This window comes from Lissotriton helveticus, chromosome 9 (assembly GCF_964261635.1).
Source record: "Lissotriton helveticus chromosome 9, aLisHel1.1, whole genome shotgun sequence".
Lineage (NCBI taxonomy): Eukaryota > Metazoa > Chordata > Amphibia > Caudata > Salamandridae > Lissotriton > Lissotriton helveticus.
The window spans coordinates 1,215,299,555-1,215,320,382 of NC_136070.1; the positions used below are offsets into that span (position 1 = coordinate 1,215,299,555).

Below are 20,828 nucleotides of genomic sequence, written 5' to 3' on the forward strand. Positions count from 1 at the left end.
CAATGCTTGTATTTCTTGTATAAAGTGTAAAAGTGTGTTTCTTATGCTAATGTTGGCATTTGATTCAGGGTTCAGAGCAATAAAATTCCATTGCAGATATCAACATTAGATGTTCTAGTCTAGTCAGATTGTCGAGTTTTCATAATAACGTTGCTGCTGGTCAAAGAGTGGTACTTCTGTCAAAATAAAGTGTGTAGATAAAAGCTCCCCAACTTTTGAGTTTAACGCAGCTTCATGGACTTAGAGAAAAGACTGCAAGTGCATGTATGTGCATATGGCGTGTCGACTTCCGAATACTGTGAAGGAGTAACTCTAATGAACATGCTTCACATGCCACTAAAATGGTGTTTGTGGCTACCCCCTGCAATGTTTGCTCATACAAATTCATGTTTCCATAAGCTTGCAGTGTGTCCTTGTTTTTATGGAGCTCACTGCTGGATCGAGGTCGCAGAATTCGGCTCAGCCTTGAAGGTACTGTGTTGACAATCACCAAGTGCAAACCCCTCACTGCCAGCCGTTGATCAGCACTCATAAGCATAGAAGCTCTGGGAGGCTATATGCTGAACATAGAGTGGCTTAGTTTTGGGGAATGTGGCCTTGTGATATTGAGACAATCCAGGCAGGCTTGCAAAACCTGAAAGAAATATTCATAAACATAAACAGCGAGAAAAGGACGGGGCAGGAGAGCAACACGAAGGACTGCCGGAGGGGGTTAGGAACACAGGAGAAGCGACAAAATGCAAGAGGTGGGTGGGAGGGGGGTGGCAACAGCACCAATGCGAATTGGGGTGGGCAAGCAACAACAACAAGCAGCGATAACAGCACGCAACGGTAAAAGAAAAAAAAAGTACAAATGGAAGCCAGAGGAGTGGAAGGACACACAGTTGAATAAGGAAGCAGTACGTAGGCCAGTCTCCAGGGGAGGGACAAACGCAGGAAGAGGAATGTGAAGCTGGCGCGCACTCACCAAAGAGAAGTAAGGAAATGAGAGTGACGATGAAGCCAAATAATAGTAAGCAATGAAGCGGGGTCTAAGCCACCTGTAAGCTAACAAAATGTCTTGCAAGCGACAGCATGTGTGCAGTGTCAGGCGAGACCTAAAAAAGGCGAAATAAGAAGAAAGGAGGTGAGGGAGAAATAAGAAAGCAGCGACAAAGCAAGAATGCTAGGATGAAAAAGGCCTTGCAGGAGTGACTTCAAAATACAGGCAGTATAGGGCAGTGGAAGAAAGAAGCGTTCAGAGAAATGAAAACTTGGCTGCCTGCAGGGACAGTGGTTGGCTCCTAAAGAAATTAAGGTCCCTGCACTTTTATTTATTTTTACAAAGCCTGTCAACATTCTCCTATATGCTGCAACCAGCCCACTTAAGGGAAGTACAAGGGTCGAATGCCACAGGCAGTAAACACGATTCTGAAAGGCATGTGTATTTTATGTTCCTTCTTCTGCTGTCTTGCCCCAGGAGAATAAGGCGAAAACGAAGGGCCTGCCAGTTGTAGCACCTGCCACTGAAAGCCCTGTCTACCCTCAAATAGTCTTCTTTTCATCTACAGGAATTTGTAACTATTGCGCCGCGTTTAGGGGCTCATTAGGATGACTGGCGGACTTTGTCCGCCCGCCATACTGTCGGAATTCGGGACCGCCCGCCATTAGGGCGGGGGTCCCGTGGGGGGTATTAGGATGTGCCCGCCACTGCATTTATAGCATTGTGGAAGGCGGTGCACCGCCCGCCACAATGCTATAAATGCATTAATGCATTTGCATAAACAAAGCGGCAGGCACCGCGCAGTGCCTGCCGATTTGTTTATGCAAATGAAGGGGGGTACCACAGGCACCCCCCTGTGTAGCCCCCCCCCCCCTCCTTCACTCGGGCCCCCAGAGGACTGCATGCCATTCCGTGGCGGCATTGCCGCCGCGGTAAGGCATCTACACAAGCCCATCATAATATGGCTGGCGGTGTCTATTAGACACCGCCACCATATTAAACCTGTTCCGTCCCGGAAAAGCGGCGGACTGTCTTTCTGTCCGCCGCGGTCCCCCTCGCCATCCTAATATGGTGGGGGGGGGGGGGGATTTAGGTGTGGATGGCGGGCGGATTGCCCCCGCCAGGCTGGCGGTGGCTACCGCCAGCATGGCGGGGGCAATCCGCCCGCCATCCTAATGGGCCCCTAAGTCTCGAAAAATATGTAATTTCCATTTCAAACTCTGCAATGTTATCCCCTCATTCCTTCATATTATGTAATATGGCTTAGAACTGATATTCCCACATTGCACAACGTGAAGATTCTGTTTTCATCACGGTTGCATAGAATGTCTCTATATCCCTATCTTTCCCATCTTCCATCACTTACCCTGAATTTGTTGACTACACGTATTTGGTGCATTTTTTGTTATCATAACTTTTCTCCGAGCGCAGTTTCATTCTTGTTATTCTCCAGTGGGAAACATACAGTTCCTCAACTTCACCACGCCGGGGTGCAGAGATACATTATCTGGGTTCCTGTCTTGGTAGACACCACCCTGCCCGGGGTCAGGAATCCTCGACCCGCAGCAGACACCTTCCTACCTGCCTACATTACTCACTTCTCTCTCCTCGCCTGAACCGCTGCTAACTCCCCGAGGAGTTCTCGGTTCAGCGGTTTCCGATTTTGACTTAGTTTCGCGTCGTCAGCCGCGAGGGCGGGGCCTGACAGGGAAGCTGGACCGAGCCTTCACTGCATTGGGAAACATAGAAAGTACGGGAAACAGCAGGGCTCCAGGCGGAGTGACGAAAACAGGACTACCGAAGAGAAAAAGAAAGTGACCGAGCCTGTAAACCTGCAGGCAGAGCGCGAGAGACAGAGAAAAAAGTGTGGAGCAGGACAGGGAGAAAGAATTACCGTGTGCCTCACAGACCAGAGAGTGAGACCGGAGCCGAGGAGCACACGTAAGTGCAGTTGGAGGCGCTGTGTCCGGAGCGGAAAGGATGGCAGCTCCTGTCGTGGGGGTGCCGAGACCCGCACCCCAGCTGCTTCTGGACATTCCTGCCTGGGTGCTGGAACAGTTCTGCCGGACAATGGACTGCCTGTCGGACAACAGCTGGATGCTCTTTGGTGAGACCCCATCCTGTGTCCTTCATACTTGTTTAGCCACCTGTATCTCTTACCCTCCCTACGCGTTACCACCCAGTCCGCCTCCTATACCATACCCCTCACGCTCCATCTCTTATTAACCTTGTGCCTTCTGTAACCAGACTTTAACGTTTCCCAGGTCCATGTATGAATAGCGTATCCAGTCTTTGGGTTCTTTGCATTCTGGGACTTGTAGTCAGGGATTTAAGTGTGCCAGGTCCTGCCGGTGCTGAATCTAAAAAGCAAGCGTCGAGACGGGTCCCTATCGGGGTTTCATTTTTGCCCACACCCTCGGTGAGAAAAAAAATTCTTAACTCTGCAGCAGTGCCACCCTTCACTGCCATTGATGTAACTTCAAAGAGACTCGTTATAGTTCGTTCACTCTCATAATTTTTAGAACTGAAGGATTTTCAATATTCTATACAACACAGCCATAGTTGTTGCTTTTCTAGCTTATGTGACTAACAGCCATTGACAAAGCCAATAGTCCTGGCTTGCTGTAGGTGTAATGTCACTTCTTGTATTCTATATCTGAATGCAATGACAGAAGCAGCAAAATAAAATGCCAGACAGGCTGCACACTATGCTAAGCACAGTTTTTTTTAGCTTAAGTGTTTAAGCCACGCCCTTAATGACATCGACCACGCCCCTTTGAGAGACCCCCCACACAGTTTTTCATCCCTCTTAAAGCCCTGCTTGTAGTCCTGGTCATCCTTTACACAAAATACCTGGACTGGATGCGTTAAGCACGCATAGGTAACTCGAGAACCCACGGTTTTTAGGCTCCCAATGCCATGCGAGTGCAAACTGTGGGAGTGGTTGGTGCTTTACAGGCATTACACAAAGAACAAGTATAGCAAATGAGCCACGCCCATGCAGCAGGAGTGTGGTAAGGGTGTGCAGCCTGAAGTGCACTTTGGAGCACACAGTAGCGAATATATTACTAAAACATCTTGCAGTAGCGCACTGTCATTTACAAACAGCACGTTTTCCATTGAAATGGCCCAAAAAATACACTGGTGTGCAGGTCTCAGCAAATACTTATCATTTGCACATCACCAAGTAAAGTGTCTTGATTTATTTTGATCCTACTAAAATCTGTTTCGATCACTCTTCAGAATTACAGGAAAAAGTACTTTGTCTGTGCATTCCTAACTAATGATATATTTTGAAATATTTAAGCAGTTCTTTTACAGGTATTTAAATATTATTGTTTGTTAGAAAAAATACTGAGAGCTTAGTCTTTCCTTTCACACTCCCTGTTCCCCAGCACGCTTGTCAAATAGTTCACGTTACAAAATCCTTTAACTTTGCAGTAGGAGAATACTGATATTTGTTTGGAAATGAAAAATTATGAACTCCAAAATACCACTTTAAAGTGGTGAAACGCAGCATAGGGTGCTTTACAAAAACTGCAAATAAAATCAATTATTAACTGAAACCAACTGGAGCTTTAATTAGCTATATTCAGGAAATGTGTAGACACCTACACGCTAGCATATCGAATGAATAGAAAACATTGGCAACTGATCAGCTGGAATTTTCCCATGCATAAAATCAGATTTCAGTGTTTGAAATGTAATTGCTTTTTTTGTTCGTGTTAAATCTGTTGGACATCAACCATTTTTTTTCTTTTTAAAAAGCGAACTAAATTCAGCTATGTACATGTTTACTTAAATCTGTAACATTTTAGGAAGGATGCCTTTATTTATTCCTGGAAACCTTTACAGTAACTGCATGCATCCTTATTTATATTGTGCAACCTTGGGCAGAGGGCATCGGTGAGCTGTGCTGAGTAAAAGGCAGGAGACATCTGGTTTCTAAGAGAAAAAGTGGACTGTCATATTATGATGTGGTGTTCATTTAGGATGGGTGTCTTCAGCTCTTTCCTAAATAGCTGGGGCAGTCCTAATGGATTTGGGAATGTCGTTCCAGATCCTTGTGTGCATGGATGGAGAAGGCTCGTTGCTTTGTGGGTTTTTTTCTTTTCTTTTGTACTTTTGTATGCCATCTGATGGTGTCCTGACTGCAGGTGTGCCAAGAGCCATCATAGACGGTGAGCTTGTAGGCTAGGAAGGCAGGTGCCAGGTCATAACGGCTTTGTAGATGATTGAGCTAGTTTTGAAGATTGTCTGGACTGACAACGGCAACCAGTGGAGTTCCAGCAGGGTGGCGGTAATGTAGTCCTACTTCTTCAGGCCCTTTATGAGGTGTGCTGTAGTATGTATGCTGACCATAAAGAGGTCCGTGTGGAGTCCTGAAAGCCACGGAGCAGGGTATTTCCACGATCCAGATGTGATAGTGCAAGGGCTTGAACAGCAGTTCTGAAGTTGCTTTTTGGAAGAAATGATTTAACTTCATTAGCAGAGTGAGCTGGTACAAGGCTCAATGTAGAAGTTGAAGATAACTTGGAACAATATAGAACTCAGGGGAGCTCTGTAGATTAAATGGATCGTTTTTAGACCTGTTTGTGCCTGTGTCAATTAACTGGTGTTGCTTTGATAGGTATGAAGAGAACCAGTGAAGGACTTTTCCCGTCAATACTATTCACCGCTGTAGGGAGTGGATGAAGGTGGTGTGGTCAACAATATTGAAAGCAGCTACGAGGTGTAATAGTATCAGAAGGCAGGGGTCATCTTTATCTGTGATCAGGAGGGTGTTGTCTAATAATTAGTGATTTAGCCCTGTCCATGCTGCAGCATATGATAGTCATACAGAAGTTGGTTGGTGTTGATGCGAGCCTGAAGTTGTACATAGACTGCTTTTTCAATGATCTAGGCATTGAAGGGTAGATTAGTGAAGGGATGGTAGTTTGTGAGGAAATCGGTGTCTTGTCTTGAGAGCTTCAGGGAAGATACTTGGAGAGAGACAAGTGCTGACGATGGTGAGACCGTTCTGAGAAGAAACGACTTTAATGAAGGATTGGGTAAAGACATCTTCTTTAAAGGTGGCTTTGAGGGAGTTGGAGTTGTTAGTGTTGTCTTTGAAAGGCGAGACTTATGAAGAATGACGACTGTGAGATGAAGTGTGGAGTAGATTGTATCAGAGTAGATGCAGTTTTGGTGGTGTTGAGGTGCTGTAGGAGTTTCTGCTTTTTATTGAAGAATGATGACAGCATTGCACTTGTTCGTGGAGTGTGAGAGAGTAGCGTATGCCACGGGTTGATGCAGTGCTTGATTATTTTGGAGAGCGTTCTGCTTCTGTTGGCCGCTTCGTTGATGGTGTTGGTTTATTACTTGGCCGATGTGATGAGCAGTCTGCTTGTCACACAGAAGGACATCAGTAGCATGAAGTTCCAGAGACACTAGAGAATCTCCTATACGGGGAGAGGTTGCCATTGAGGGCATAAACACTTACATAGCAATGGTAGTTGAAATCACAACCCCATAATTGAGCCCCATGACATTGTATAGTGTTAAATTCAGCTGTGTTATTAAAACACTTCCTTTTTACTAAGACAAACAATTGGATGAAGATTTATTTATTGTGTCTGTTGGTGGATTGTTGAGTTCCAAGCTCTTGCTTCTTCAGACTACTTTTCCAATAAGTTTTTGACTACTTGCTTGCCTTCACTACCCGAGAGTCGAGTATGGAAAGGATATATTAAGCACAAACTGCAGAGCCATAGTAGAATAGACCCCAGGACACCAGTGGCAAATTACCTTAAAAACAATGGTCAGTGCTCAGTAGTCATTATCTACCCTGTAGCTCCGAACAAAGCACAATAGGATTAAAAATGGGGGTGGGTGGTCAGTAAGGGACAGTAGGGTAATATCTTTGAATATCAGGGTATGATGACCATGTGACTCCTTGCTATTTGGATACTTGCACATGTAACCAATCACTATATTCTAGTAAGTAGTAGGCTTAATTTTCATCCAATAAAAATTATTCCTGAAAGTCCACTTCTGGAAACTGGGCCTTTTAACCATTAAGACCTACAACCACAAGGGTTGTACACTCCTCTGATCAACTTGGGATCTCTTGTCTTCAAATGTGTACGCATTCTTGCTTTTGATGTTTCATATCTAGATCCAGTACCAGGAGGACGCGTAATGTTGCTCTCTAAGGAAACACCCTTCGGCCCCACAGCATTGACTAGAGTTATTGATTGTGAATGGGCCTCCCGGTTTTTTCACATGTCCACCTGTACTTAACTATATTTACGTTTTGGTCATTGAAAAAAATGATATTGCAACTAGTATATTTCCACATTTAACTAATACCTAGGCCTCACTTTTTAATGCCTGTAGGGTTAGAGTTTGCAAAGTCCTTACTCATGTACAATACAACAATATGTTCACTTGAAAACCTTAGCATAATAGTACTAGTGTGCATACAGATCTGCAACTAAGGTGCAGTATGAAGTCGTCTTCTTTTTTAGGTCGAGCCAGAGCAGCGCATGCACTGCTCTGCGAGGCATGCTGTATTGGAGTATGGTTTTGAAGTCTCACCCGCTCTCCGCCCATATTTGGAATTGGCTTGTGTCATTGTTCTTCGTAAATGCTGGCTTCTGATTTGTTAATAGGCTTGTTAGTCCCTCCTTAGTACTGCCTTGTCTTCATTTGTAACTTCCTATGAGGGCTGGCCCTTTTACTTCCGTTGTTACACTGTAGGTCTTAATTAGTCTGTAAGAACTATTTTCTTTAATGAGTTTCTTCTACTGCAGGCACCACATGCCTGCAACATTCAGCGCGCCATGTGCAATTTCACGGGGTGCTTTAACAAAAAAAGTATTTGTTTGTCAACTTGGCAAACAAATGCTTTTTTTGGTAAAAGCGCCCCATACTGCACGTTCACTTTAATTGCGGCCGCGGACCTTTCTTTAGAAACACTCGTCTAAAGAAAGGGGCGTAGCCTCTTAACGTGAAAGCGCAGCATGGGGTGCTTGTAAACAACAAGCATTTGCAATGCAATAGGTCTAGCATTTTACAAACTTTGACGTATTCGTATTGTAAATGGCCATGCCTTTTATTATTGCAGGTTTTTTAAACGCATGAATAAAAGGCATTGTCATTTACAATGCCAACAGCTCAAAATTTCACAATTGCGAGACCTATGGCATTGCAAATGCTTGTTTAATCTTCTAAGTTGTCAATATAAACAGCTATTGAACTGCCAATCAGTCTTGACCTTGCTCCATTAGGAACAGTCTAGCTCAAACTGTCATGCCAGGTCTTCCCTGAACTGGAGTACAAGCAATCAAAAACCAGTTTCCCCTTATTGGGGCTCTTTAGTTGGTTGTTGCTTGTTAGGTCTCGCCTAAGAGAGCCCTAATAGCTTAGCACTGTTTGGCTACATTGTCACTTTCATTTCCATGCTTCTCTTTGGTCCGGCATGCTGGTTTCACTTCCTCTTTGTGTTTTTCCCCCTCCCCTGAAGCACGTGCCTAGTATTTGTGTCCTTCCACTGTTCGTACCTTGGGAGCTACTTTTTCCTTTTAGTTTAGTTGAAGCACTCCATAAGAGAACATGTGTTTGCAGCAGTCAGGCTGTCTCCCTAATGTGGAAGCCAAACTTTTGGAGTGGTGCACCACTCGATATTGTGACCAATGGTGGTCAATGAATCAATAAGTCATATGTTAGTAATGTCTTGAGTAATCCTTTATTTTCACAAAATTGCCAGCCAACGCCTTTCGTTCATGAAAATGAACTTCTTCAGGGCATGAATCCACGTTCCCAGGTGAGGAAATGGAGGTGGAAGTAGTAATCCGAGCTGCACGGGCCACCTTGTTAAGCGCTGAATCTGGGAGTAATGCGAACAGATGAGTCGGCCGCTTCTATGGTGAGAGTGGTCTCCCTAATGTGCTTCTACCCTCATCCTGCTACATGTTGTTCCTTGTCCCCTCCCACCCTCCATTCCTTTCCGTATTGTTGCTTTACTGCTCCCACCCTCCTGTCCCGCACCATGTTATGTTATTTATATTTCGAAAGCTCAATGGTTACCCAAGGGTGTCCTGGTGCTAGCTACTGGTGCTAGCTACTACCATCTGAACACAGGTTGACAAGGAAATCCTACTTGCTGAAAAGCCAGGTTTTTAGTCCTTTCCTAAACTCCATTAAGTCAGTGGCGGTTCTGATATGGAAAGGGAGTTCATTCCAGGCCCTTGGGGCGCCAGTAACAAAGCTTCTCCCTCACTAGTTGGCTTTTTTTAATGGGAGGTGCTATCACCATCTTAGCTTCTGAGGAGTGGAGGGCTCTTTTAGGGACATACTATTGAAATCGATGTTTAAGATATTCTGGTCCTGTCCTTCAAAGGGCTTTAAAGATGGTGCATAGGGATTTAAAACACATCCGTTGTCTAACTGGTAGCCAGTGAAGCCTTATGATTTCCTTGGTGACTGATCCAAATTTTGGCGTGCTAGTAAGCAGTCTAGCTGCCGCGTTTTACGAAAGTTGGAGTTTGTTTAAATGTTGCTCTTGAATGTTCAGGTAGAAGCCATTAAAATAATCCAACCTTGATAGAATGAGAGATGTTATAACTATGCGTTAACTGACCTGCAGCAGAAAAGGCATTATTTTCTTAATCATTCTTAGAGGGTGAAAGGTTGCTGATGTAATGGCAATTATCTGGTCCCCAAAAGTGAGTTTATCATCAACTATTACTCCCAGATTTTTTGCTTTCCTGGTAGGTTTTGGAATTAAGTGCCTTAATTCTTCCAGCCACCAATCGGGAGTCCAGAAGCTGCCATTATTTCCAAAGATGGTGACCTCAATTTTGCTTGAGTTTAACTTGAAGCAATTCTGGGTTATCCATATCTTGACTGATTTCATGCAGTCATAAAATCTCTTGCCCTTACCTGATTCCTGACCTGGCAGCAGAGACACCACAGTTTGCGTGTCATCTGCATATGAAGTGAAATGAAAGCCAAGTGATTTGATCAGGGCGGCCAACATTAAAAAGAGTAGGATTACCCCTGCGGCACTCCACAAGGTAAGGAAAGAGGTTTTAAACAGAATTTATCCACCGCCACAATTTGAGTTCTTTCAGTTAGGAAGCATTTCAGTAGTGTTCAGGCTTTGCTCTGAATCCTGCAGACCGGCAAACAGTTATCAGGAGATCATGATGGACCATATTGAAGGCCGCAGAGAGATCCAGCAGAAACAGCGCTGCATTGCCGCCCTGATCCAGGGCTTCTCTTATTGATTCCGTGGATTTTATAAGGACAGACTCTGTGTTATGTCCTTCCCTAAACCCATATTGAGTAGGATCCAAAATATGATTTACCTGGAGAAAGGCACTGAGCTATGTATTCATGACTTTCTCCACCAATTTAGCCGGCAGGCAATAAAATGCGGGAAATTGGCCGATATTTATTAGGATCCTTAGGGTCTAAGTTTTGTTTTTCAACAACGGAAGGACTGATGCTATCTTCCAAGTTTTGGGGAAATGCCCTGACTCAAACATGGCATTAAATAAGGAAGTAAGCAAGATGGTAATAGGTTCATGTTGTTGATTTCCCCACCTGGCCTGCTCCTTGTTGTTGAATGCCCTCTCCCTCCCTCCCATCCCTCTCTGTTTTGTTGCTTTTTCCCCTCCTACCCTGCTCCTTGTTGTTGAATGCCATCTCCCAGCCTCACGTCTCACTGTGGTGTTTGCCCCTTCCAACCCTCTCCTTCTTGTTGCTTGCCCCCTCCCACTCTTTGTCTCCCTCAATGCTGTTGCTTGCCCTCTCCCATCCTCTCCCACATTGTTGCTTATCCCATCCCACGTTTATGCTTGCCCCCTCCCAGCCAGAAAAAAATGAGCATTGGCAAAGTGAGTAGGTCTTACCTATGCAAACTGTTGGCTTTGTCAGTTTTTTTAAGCTATGTTGCACAACAGTGTGGCTGCTGTGCAGTATGAATGAAAGTTTAAAAAGAGAAAGCACTATGATGTGTTGTTGCTTGCCTCCTTCCAACCCCTCTCCAAGTTGTTGCCTACCCTGTTCCTTTCCGTGTTGTTGCTCGATATCCTCCCACTTTCCCATTCTGCCCTGTGTTGTTGCTTGCCCCCTCCCGCTCCATATTGTTGCTTGCCCCCTCTTACCCTCGCACTCTGTTGTTCCTGCTTCATGTTGTTCCTTGTCCCCCCCTCACCTTCCTGCTCCATCTTGTTCCTTGCCCCTCCAAACCTCCTGCTACATGTTGTATGCTCCTCCCACCCTACTGCTACATGTTGTTCTTTGCCCTGCCTGCCCTTCCACTCCATGTTTTTCTTTGTTGCCTCCCATCCCTCTCTGTGTCATTGCTTGCCCTCTCCTACCCTTCTGCCCCTCTCTGTGTTACTTGAGTCTGTTAAATTGATTAGTACATCAAAAATGCCATGAAGATCCTCCAGAGTATATTCTTGGGTTACGAGCCTTCAAAGCGCAAAGTGCAGTTCCCCTGCAGACTGACATAATTTCACTTACATGTTCTGCATTTTAAATTCAAGTTACAGAAGAAGGGTTCAAGATTTTGGGTGTTGCCAATTGCAGTTTGATTCTCACTTTTCTTTTCAAAAACAGCATTAGATAGTGAAATGCCCTGGATTTTGATCTCTTCTATGTTATTGATCGCTAGTATCTTGTATAAAGGGCAGGGCCAAATGATTTAAGGGGCCCAGATCCCTCCAGGGGACGGGGGGGCAAAGACTATAAGTACTAAGTGCACCTAAATAAAATCCATTTTCATTTACAATGCCAATAGGTCAAAATTTCGATAATGGAAGCCGGCTGCCATGTGTTACATAGTGAGAGGGCGCTTACCCTTAGAAGTGAAATCTGACTCTGAACGTGAGTGCTCGCAGCTGCTGGTTGTAACGGAGATATGCCTTCTGCTTACAACGGGCATTGTTGGGTGGGGAGAGTTGATTGTTGTTGGAAAAAAGAGGTGTGCGGCCACCATTGGCTGCGTCTCAAAGGAAAAAAAAGTGTGTGCAGCCGCTATAGTAAAAGTGTGTTGCACTTGCAAAATAAAAAAACAATGCATATAAAATAGGAGCAGGTTCCGCAGAAAATAAAGTCGCATGGATGCTATAGTAAAAGCGTGCTGCGTTGCCAAATCTATACTACTATTATAAAGAGAGAACTGGGAACCTTTGAGGCGGGTAAACTCGGGAACCACAGCGCCAATCCAAACACCCAATACATCATTGGAATTGTCAGGGTAAGCAGATGGACAGAGGCTATATACCAAAAAAAATATATGTTAGAAGGGCAAAGTACGTTCTTTGCCAAAGTAGTCCCTTGGAAGTAGCGCCATCTCTGAGGTGGGCGTGTGCTCTAACGACGTGCGTGCTGACCACGGGTCGGACATTTTGGTAAAGTAAACAGGTCGGCCAAGAGTGGCCAGGAGCGCGGAAACGACACCCTGCGAGGTCGGACATGCCCAGAGGTACGAGCGGCCAGGAGCCCTCTCACAGCCCCCCTGCAGTGTACCACTCGAGGCGCTACAACTGCTGACGTCTCCGCCCTGTTTTCGTCTTAGCACAACCGTGTGCGCGTCATCTCAGCGATGGAAACTCATAGGTTATCTTGACACAGCGATGAGAAATCGAAGTGAACAGAGGTTACATTTAAAATATTCCATAAAGGGAGCGTCAGCTTTTCATGCACCCTGCTCATGTCAGCCCGAGGCCCTTCTAACCCCCGGCACCTCAGAAGGGTTTTATAAAGTTCCTCGAAGTCCTCAGGGAAGAAATACCAGATGAGTGACCCTGGGACATCCAGGAACCTCTCTCCCGGGTGCCGAATAATGAGGGGTATCTCTCCCAGCTGCCGCATAATGCTTAGGAGTGCACTAGGACCTGCATTATCAATAATAACAGTGCAGGTAATGATATGTTGGAGTAAAAGCAGTGACGGTCTTCTGATGCGTTCCACGCGGTGCAGGGAGGTTCCCGGCGCTGCAGCGCGCGCCCGGTGATGCTCACACAGACGTCACTCGTCATCACTTCTTGCTGGGCCTTTTCTAGATCCCTTTATTAAAGTAATATCATCAGCCCAGTAAACGCTGCCAACGCTACTTACCCAGGGATTCCTTAGTATGGGCTGCAGACCGGGCCAGCGCTGCCCTGGGGGTCCCTGCAGGGGGTCTGTCACAGGGACAATGTCACAGGATGAGCAGGAGAGCACACACACTGGGACTCCTCCGAGTGTGAACCCTGCAGGCCCTGTATCCTATAATACATGCAGGTTACAGGTCAGGGCTATGGACCCTGCATAGAAACAAGTCAGTCCTGCCCACAGGGACCTGCCAGGCCTGGCCGCCTCACTGATGCAGAAAACTGGGAATGAAAGACAATCTGGCAACAATTCTGTGTTCTGCATGAATCCAATGAAATGTCCAGGAGTGTTTCTGGGACCCTCACACTCTTGAGCGCACCCTGAGGGGATAAAGTGACATGGTCATGGCATGCTATCCACTGTGTGGGTCTTTTACCGCGTGTCCAGCAAGCAATTGCTCCAAATCCACGCATGAAACATCTCTGCAGAGTCTTGGGTGGGACAAGGGGTCACTGATGCCACATTTCAATGAAGGATCATCAGGAGCTCTCGACTTTGAACACGTGGTCACAGATGAGAAGGCGCGGCTCGATTCCTGAGACCGCGGTGAGCAGACAGGAGGTAGCCCCGTGTGGGGCCGCGAGGAACGCGCCTTGAAGAGGCTTTCAGATAGCTCCTGGACTAGTGGATAGATTGGGACCTGAGCTTCGGGCCCTCACTGGTCCTCACTTTTGGGCCGTGAGTCAAAAGGGAGCAACACCAACCTCAATACAGAAAGGCACCGTGCCTACATATCGGCCTCCAAGAGCCAGAGGTGGAGCGCCGTTTTCTTTTGATAGTAGGGGCCCTGTGAACGGTCTGCAAAATGTTGAAGTAGGTCCCAAAATCTACTGGTAGCCATGATATTTCTTACATTCAGGCACACCTTGGCTTGGAAATTTATCCCCTCCGGTTCGGGTGGATAAGATATTGCAGCATTCCGGTTGAGGCGATATCACAGGTCTGTTCTGTGACATTTCTCATACCCGGCTTGCATGAAGGGTACCACCCTTTGAGGTCATGGGGGGAGAAGTGATCGTATTCACTGAATTTGTTGAGAGGCCGAATGCCGCTTGGCTCGAAAAAGGAACGAGCAGGCCACAGCATTGAGTACCAAGCTGCCCAAATAACAGAGCCACAGAGGTGCATTTCTGGCTTTTCTCACCTTGGAAAGGTTCCACGGTTGCCAATAGAGTGTTTTTTGCTAACTCTGGATTCAAGAACCCTGCCATCCAATGGAGCCTCAAACACAAGCAAGCGGTTCTCAGAGATGTCATAGCCCACATAGACATGTTAAGATGGAAACAAGGTTAGAACCTTGGGTGTTTGACACAGTCATGGTGGGACTGTGCCAACTCCAGTGCCTCAGGAATCACAACTCCTATGGAAAAATGCAAATAGATTTTAGCCCCCACAGCCAATCTATCTAGCTGGACCAAAGGCTCCTCTAGAGATGAGTAGGCTCAGTCATTAGTAACTGCCAGATGGACCTCCTCAGGTATGAGGTTGGTCAAAAGAACATAATCCATACTAATATTATAAAGAGAGAGCCCAAACTTTTGAGGCAGATAATCTTAGTAACCACAGCACCAATCATAACACCCAATACAGCGTTGGAAAGGGCAGTTGCAGCAGAAGGACATAGGCTATGCAGACAGCCACCATATTTAAAACAAATTTTTTTTGCAGAGTTTTATATAGCGCAAACTTGACCCAAACTGAATCAGGTATCAGAGCACTTTACATAGCACCAGTTACGTTACATGAGGACACACATTAATTTTTGTTAGGCACGGGGAGATTAAGTGATTTGCCCAGAATCACAGGATGTTTGGCGTCGTTACCAAGACTCGAACCCAGATCCCCAGGTCCGAGGTCGAGCGCCTTAGCCGTTAGGCCAACTCCTCTATACATTTAAAAGGTAAAAGAACCGTGCCAGCAAAGTAGTCCTTTGTGGGCGTGTCTGCGTTGTGCTGTGGGCGTGGGCTGGAGGCGTGACTAATGTTGGGGGCGTGTGGTACGGCCATCACATCGTGGGCTGTGGGCGTGCACTGGGGGCGTGACAAATGCTGGGGGCGTGTCTCCGCCCTTCATGCCATATGAGTCATACATACAAACGCCAATTACGTTGATGCGCAGCATCAAGGGGCACGCTGGGGGCAGGACACGATGGAGGCATGAGAAACGCTGGGGGCGTGTGTCCGGTCTTCATGCCATGTGAACGCAATTGCGCCGCATCAAGGGGCACGCTGCTACGTTCCGCCCTTCATGCCATGTGGGTCGTACATTAATCAGAAGATCGTCTGCTGTGGCCGTGTGCTGGGGGCGTGACAAACGCGTTCACCTGGAGGCCTGGTAAGTAACGTTACTGCAGCCTCTCCTGCGCGCTGTTACTGAACTCTCTCATTCAACGAAATTACACGCGCCTGCTACCATCAACCAGGGCTCTAGCCGGGCTCAGGCAGCGGATCAGTACACTATTTACACGCGCCTGATAACATCAACCAGGGCTGCAGCTGGGCCTCAAGCGGGGAACACGCACCTGCTAACATCAAACAGGCCTGCATCTGGGCCTCAAGTGGGAGAACAAGCAAATGAGCGTGTCTGCGGGGACAATTACTGCAGCCTCTCCTACTCGCTGTCACTCACCTCTCTCATTAAACGGATTTACCCGCGGCTGATAACTCTCTCATTCAACGACATTACACGCGCCTGCTAACATCAACCAGGGCTGTAGCCGGGCTCAGGCGGCGGATCACTACACCAATTACATGTGCCTGCTAACATAAACCAGGGCTGCAGCTGGGCTTCCTCCGTCCCTATTCTAATGAAACAAAAAATGTTGTCTACCACGAGATTTTAAAATAAATTGCCCATGCCAAATACACACATTACACACATTCTATTTCATACCCGGACAACGTCGGGACGGGCTGCTAGTAAAAAATAAAGTACACGAAAAGGTGCAAGTTGGCCCTATTTGTAATAAAAATGTAAAAGTGAGCACTGTGCCTAAACTGTAGCACAGCACCTGGAGGCAAAGCGGGCAGCCTAGCACGAAAGCACCCCATGCCTGAAATAGGAGAAATTCATTAAAGAAAATAGTGCTCACAGACTGTAGATACAACAGACTGTGTAACAACACTAATAGAAAGTCCAGTCCTCATGGGAGGTTACAAATGCAGACAAGGCGATAATAAGGGACTACTAAGCCTATTCATGAATCAAAAGCGACCATTTAGAAAGGACAGTAACAGGAGGCAATTGAAAAGATGGGCGGAAAATGGGCAGAGCTTCAAGTCCATACCTGAATACAGCATGCCTTGCAGGCTCGACCTAAAAAACCGGACATTGAAACGAGTCTCTAACGGGCCCTATATTAATTTCTGGAACTTTACTTGCACATAACAGTGATTGATTAATGAACAATTAGGGTTAACACATTTTAAGGTAATCCAGCGATATAGTTTGTGTTTATATTTCATGTTTTACTTAATCTTGCACTAAAATAGCAGACGAATGGCATACTATAGGGATCACAGAAATGTAGTTTACTTGTTTAAATCACAGCCCTAATATAGGGTGACCAGAATTTTAAAGCCAAAAACCGGGACATTTCAAAAAAATAGAATGACTACAATTTTACTTAAAGCGATGAGCGCGCTCCTCAGCAGGGAATTACAGAACAGGCAGTAAGAACAAACATAAAATGCAATTTTAAAGCCCAGTAGCTTGCCTGTTAATTAAATTGCTTTCTTGAAACAACTGCTAACTATCCCTGCTTTGTAAAACATAAAAAAAAACACCTCCCACCGTTTTCAGTCGACCCTCTCCAAAAACGGGGACATGAGCTAAATCATGAGCTAAATTTCTTGAAATTTGCTGGGACAGCTGGCTAAAAACAGGGACCGTCTTGGCAAAACGGGGTCGCCTGGTCACCCTACCTAATACCATCTGTCATGTCCCCTCAATTATTGCATCCTACGTAAAGCCGTAGCTTGGCCTCAGCCGTACATTCGGTTTGAGCATTGATTGCCTCATCCATCTATACTGCTTTATGGAACATGGGGGCCCTCACACACACACAATAAACTGACGCACCTGTTGTTGATCTGCCTTGGATCAGTGCTTAATTTGAGCCGGTGGCTTCCGGTTTATGATAACTGCCACTTGGAGGTGCTGTTTGTGCAATTTAGAGATAAGCAGAACAATAGTTGTTTATTCATTCAATATGCATTAAAAGTAATTAATCCATATTGCCAAAGCCATTCTTATAGCTTTGGGGGCCTCGAACAGTGTGAATTGTCACACTTGCAGCAGTGATGGTTCGGAGTTGTGCTGGTACTGTCATTGTCAGTGTTGACCTTGGCAATGGGTGGTGCAAGCTGCAGTGGACTACTGATGAGGGCGCAAGCACTTTCTATTTTTTTTTTTTTTTTTTTTTACAAATTATGCACTGCCTTGGATAGTCCTAGCCAGTGATAACTCTGCCTTCTTATAGTGAGTTGTGCTGATGTCTTAAATGGTTCATCCACTGAGAGAAAAACAAACGTGTTATTTATCCTTACCCAGCCCGCATCACTGACAAACAACCACAATAGGATTCTGGAGTGTTCCTTTGTTTCATGATGATGTTTCCCTGGGATTTGACCTCTATTATGACATCAGTCGCCGGATGTGCCCTTTAACCCATGTAATCGTGTGGGAAAAGATAAACTAAAAACCTGCCCTGGAAACCGTAGCATGATGCTGCTAGAACAGTTGTGCGTGGTGTTTGTAATGCGGTTTCAACTTGACCGTCTGTCCCCTAACCTGGTCAACCTCCCACACAATACTGTTCCATTCCTGGCCCCGCATGAAGCGCCTGGAGCAATAAAAAATAGTTGTTACTGATCAAAAATCCACAATTAAAATGAAAGAAATGCAGACAGTGCGGTTAGAAGTCCGATGACGCTATTTTTGTCAGGCTGTTGTTGAGCAGACTTGCTGAGTACAGTCACTCGGCTGCAATGTTTGCACGGAGTCATAAGAGCTGCTCCACTGAGGGAGTGAAATCACTGCAGCAAAGGTCGGCCCACGACTGAGCCAAGGGGTTGCCTAGTGCCTGAGGAGTGACGCGCCCAGTCACGTGACTGCGGGGAAACGTGCAGGGCGAGGGAACGGGAAATAACAAACCGAGCTTGGTTTCTATTGTGTAATCCTCGGATTCCGCTTGTGCCTTACGTTGTGGTATACCTTTCATTTATGCATACTCGCATCACCCGTTCATGGCAACAGGCCCGATTCAAGCAGGGGGAGCCGGACCCCATTTTTTAGGCCAAAAAGGGCTTTATTTTACTTGTCTCCCACCTAAAATTGCCTCTGCTTCAAAAGAAGTTAATGGGGTTGAAATCTCCCGATTTTGTTTCTTTAACATCTCCCACTTTGCTGTTACAAAATGTTGCCATGTGTCCAACCAATGCCCTAAATAGACGTGCAAGTACTCGCTGTGTAGAGTACCTGGTAGCTCCTTGACGCCCGTTGGGCTAAGTAGCGCTATATAAATCTGGCTTCATTCATTCATTCATTCATTCAGGTGTCTGTAATTTTCCTTTCCCTGCACTTCTCAACATTACTGCAACACATTGACTCTCCCTTTCAAGTTATAAAAGTGCAGGTGCTACGTACCTGGGCAGTACCGGACCATTGCCACTGTGTGTTTAGCGTTGACTACTAATCTGTTCTTTACCAGCCTGGTTGGTATAGTGCCAACACTATACTAATTCACCAGTAATCCTTTATGGGTTCCAGAATAGCATGCCACTCGCCAAAAAAGCGATTCAATACCCCATTAGGGCTAGCAAGCGCTACAATGAATGCAAACCTTTTTCCCCTCTTCTATCCCTCCACTATCTTTCTGAATCCAATTAACTAGCATATCCACCACTCAAATGACTTTCATATTTCATTATACTAATTCACCACTAATCCTTTATGGGTTCCAGTTTAGCATGCCACTCGCCGAAAAAGAGTTTTGACGCCTCATCAGGGGTAGTAAGCACTAAATAAATGCAATTACAATACAATACAATGCGGGTAAAGTAAGGAAAATCGTGAAATCCTCTTTGTACCCTAAAAAGAAAATAAAGAATACTAGATGACAAAGTACCAGAAGAACTTCATTGCTCTCGAAACTAGTCCTAAATGGTTGTTAAAACAAATGGAGATGGAATTGCTGTTATAAGAAATAATGCAGAGGACTTTACACAAACTGTTCTTTCATTGGCGGCTCAAGCCTGGCCGTTCCAGAACCTCAAACAGGGCACGAGTCGGGGGTATACGCGGGTGGACGGCGTCCACCCACTTTTTTTCACAGGGTGGACGCCGTCCACCCTGCCAAGAAGTTGGGCCCCCTTTGAAAAAAATGCGGAATTTGTCCCGATGTAATTTCCAAACACTGGGACACTTTCAGCAGCACCTGCATGTTGTCATCTGCTTTCGATCCGTAACAACGTGCAGGCGGGAAGGGAGATTTCTTAGTTCAGACTCCTGCTGGGCCCATAACAAAGTCCGAATCTGAGGGGTCATCAGGCCTCCTTTTGTTCGAGACTCCTGGCTGGCAGCAGTCTGGAGCCTCACACCTACAAGCAAATGCAGCAGAGGGGAAACAAAGGCTCACAACTTGTTAGTACTTCACACACACTTAAGAGAGACAGCTGTTACCTTTGTTCAGGCTCTGCTTAGGAGATATGCATAAACTGTAAGAATGTCAGATGTGTTGATCTTTCCCAGAATTTGCATAAAATAGCATTTATATAGCGCTTACTACCCCTGAGGGGGCGTTGTAGTGATTTAAATATCACTACTTTTTTTATTTTAAAGCACTATGGCTAGAGGAAGCTTTACACTGACAAAAGGCAGCATTGTTTTTATGGTTAGGGTACAAAAGTGTGAATCTTCTGCCTAAATCAGGAGGGTTTGCAAGTATACTCGAAATGTGCTCAAATGTACTCATGATACACCTGCTAAACATATGTGTGTAGGCTTAAGATCCGATGTCACTTTTTGTGAAGCCAATTCCTGTGATGTCACGTGCTGTGATATCACGTGTCTCATGCGCCGCGGTGTCACACGCTGAGATGCCACTTGCATACTGATTAACTAGCTTAGTCCCCCCACTTCTTTTTTTAGGATTTTGTGCCCTGACCTCAAATAACAGACAAAATTACAGGTGTACGAATTTTCTACGGTCTTCTTCCAGTGTGGTCTTTTTTAATTTTTTTTATTTAAACGTAATCATCTTCTTGCAGTTAAAGGTTGTTTATAAAAGAAATTGCTGCAAAATCTGCGACAGAAGTAGTTTTAGATGTATTATACTATCTACGTATTGCGTCATATTCTGTCATGGGACACTAAAGCGCATTTTCGGACGTGTAGCACGCTATATTTGCTGGAATCCTATGTCGGGGTCGTGTTAATATTTTAAGGGACTGACCAGAGAGATACTTCTTTGTTGTATTGAGGCTCAGACCGCAGCAGAGTGATGGAGGAGGAAATGTGACAAATAGGTAAGTAAAATATAATAGTAATTAGTAGCTCATGGTTACAATTTACTTTGCTGGCCCTATGCTATCTTTTAGACCGGTATTTACTCGGATGACTTGCATTATAGGTATTCCAGTTTGGGGATGGGTGGACAGAGGGACGTAAACATATCAATAGCATACAGCATCTA

At 45.6% G+C, this 20,828-nt stretch overlaps 1 protein-coding gene across 2 annotated transcripts in view; it reads left to right on the plus strand.

The window, feature by feature from the left end:
- Positions 1-2,689: 2,689 nt before the first annotated feature.
- Positions 2,690-20,828, plus strand: part of IRAK2 (interleukin 1 receptor associated kinase 2) — a 197,144-nt gene continuing 179,005 nt past the window's right edge. Inside the window, exon 1 of one of the 2 annotated variants that reach the window (XM_078661681.1) lies at positions 2,690-3,089. In XM_078661681.1, coding sequence (XP_078517807.1) covers positions 2,963-3,089 — 127 coding nt within the window. In that variant the 5' untranslated portion in view covers positions 2,690-2,962. The remainder of the gene's footprint in view (positions 3,090-20,828) is intronic. The other variant, XM_078661682.1, reaches the window with a different exon arrangement.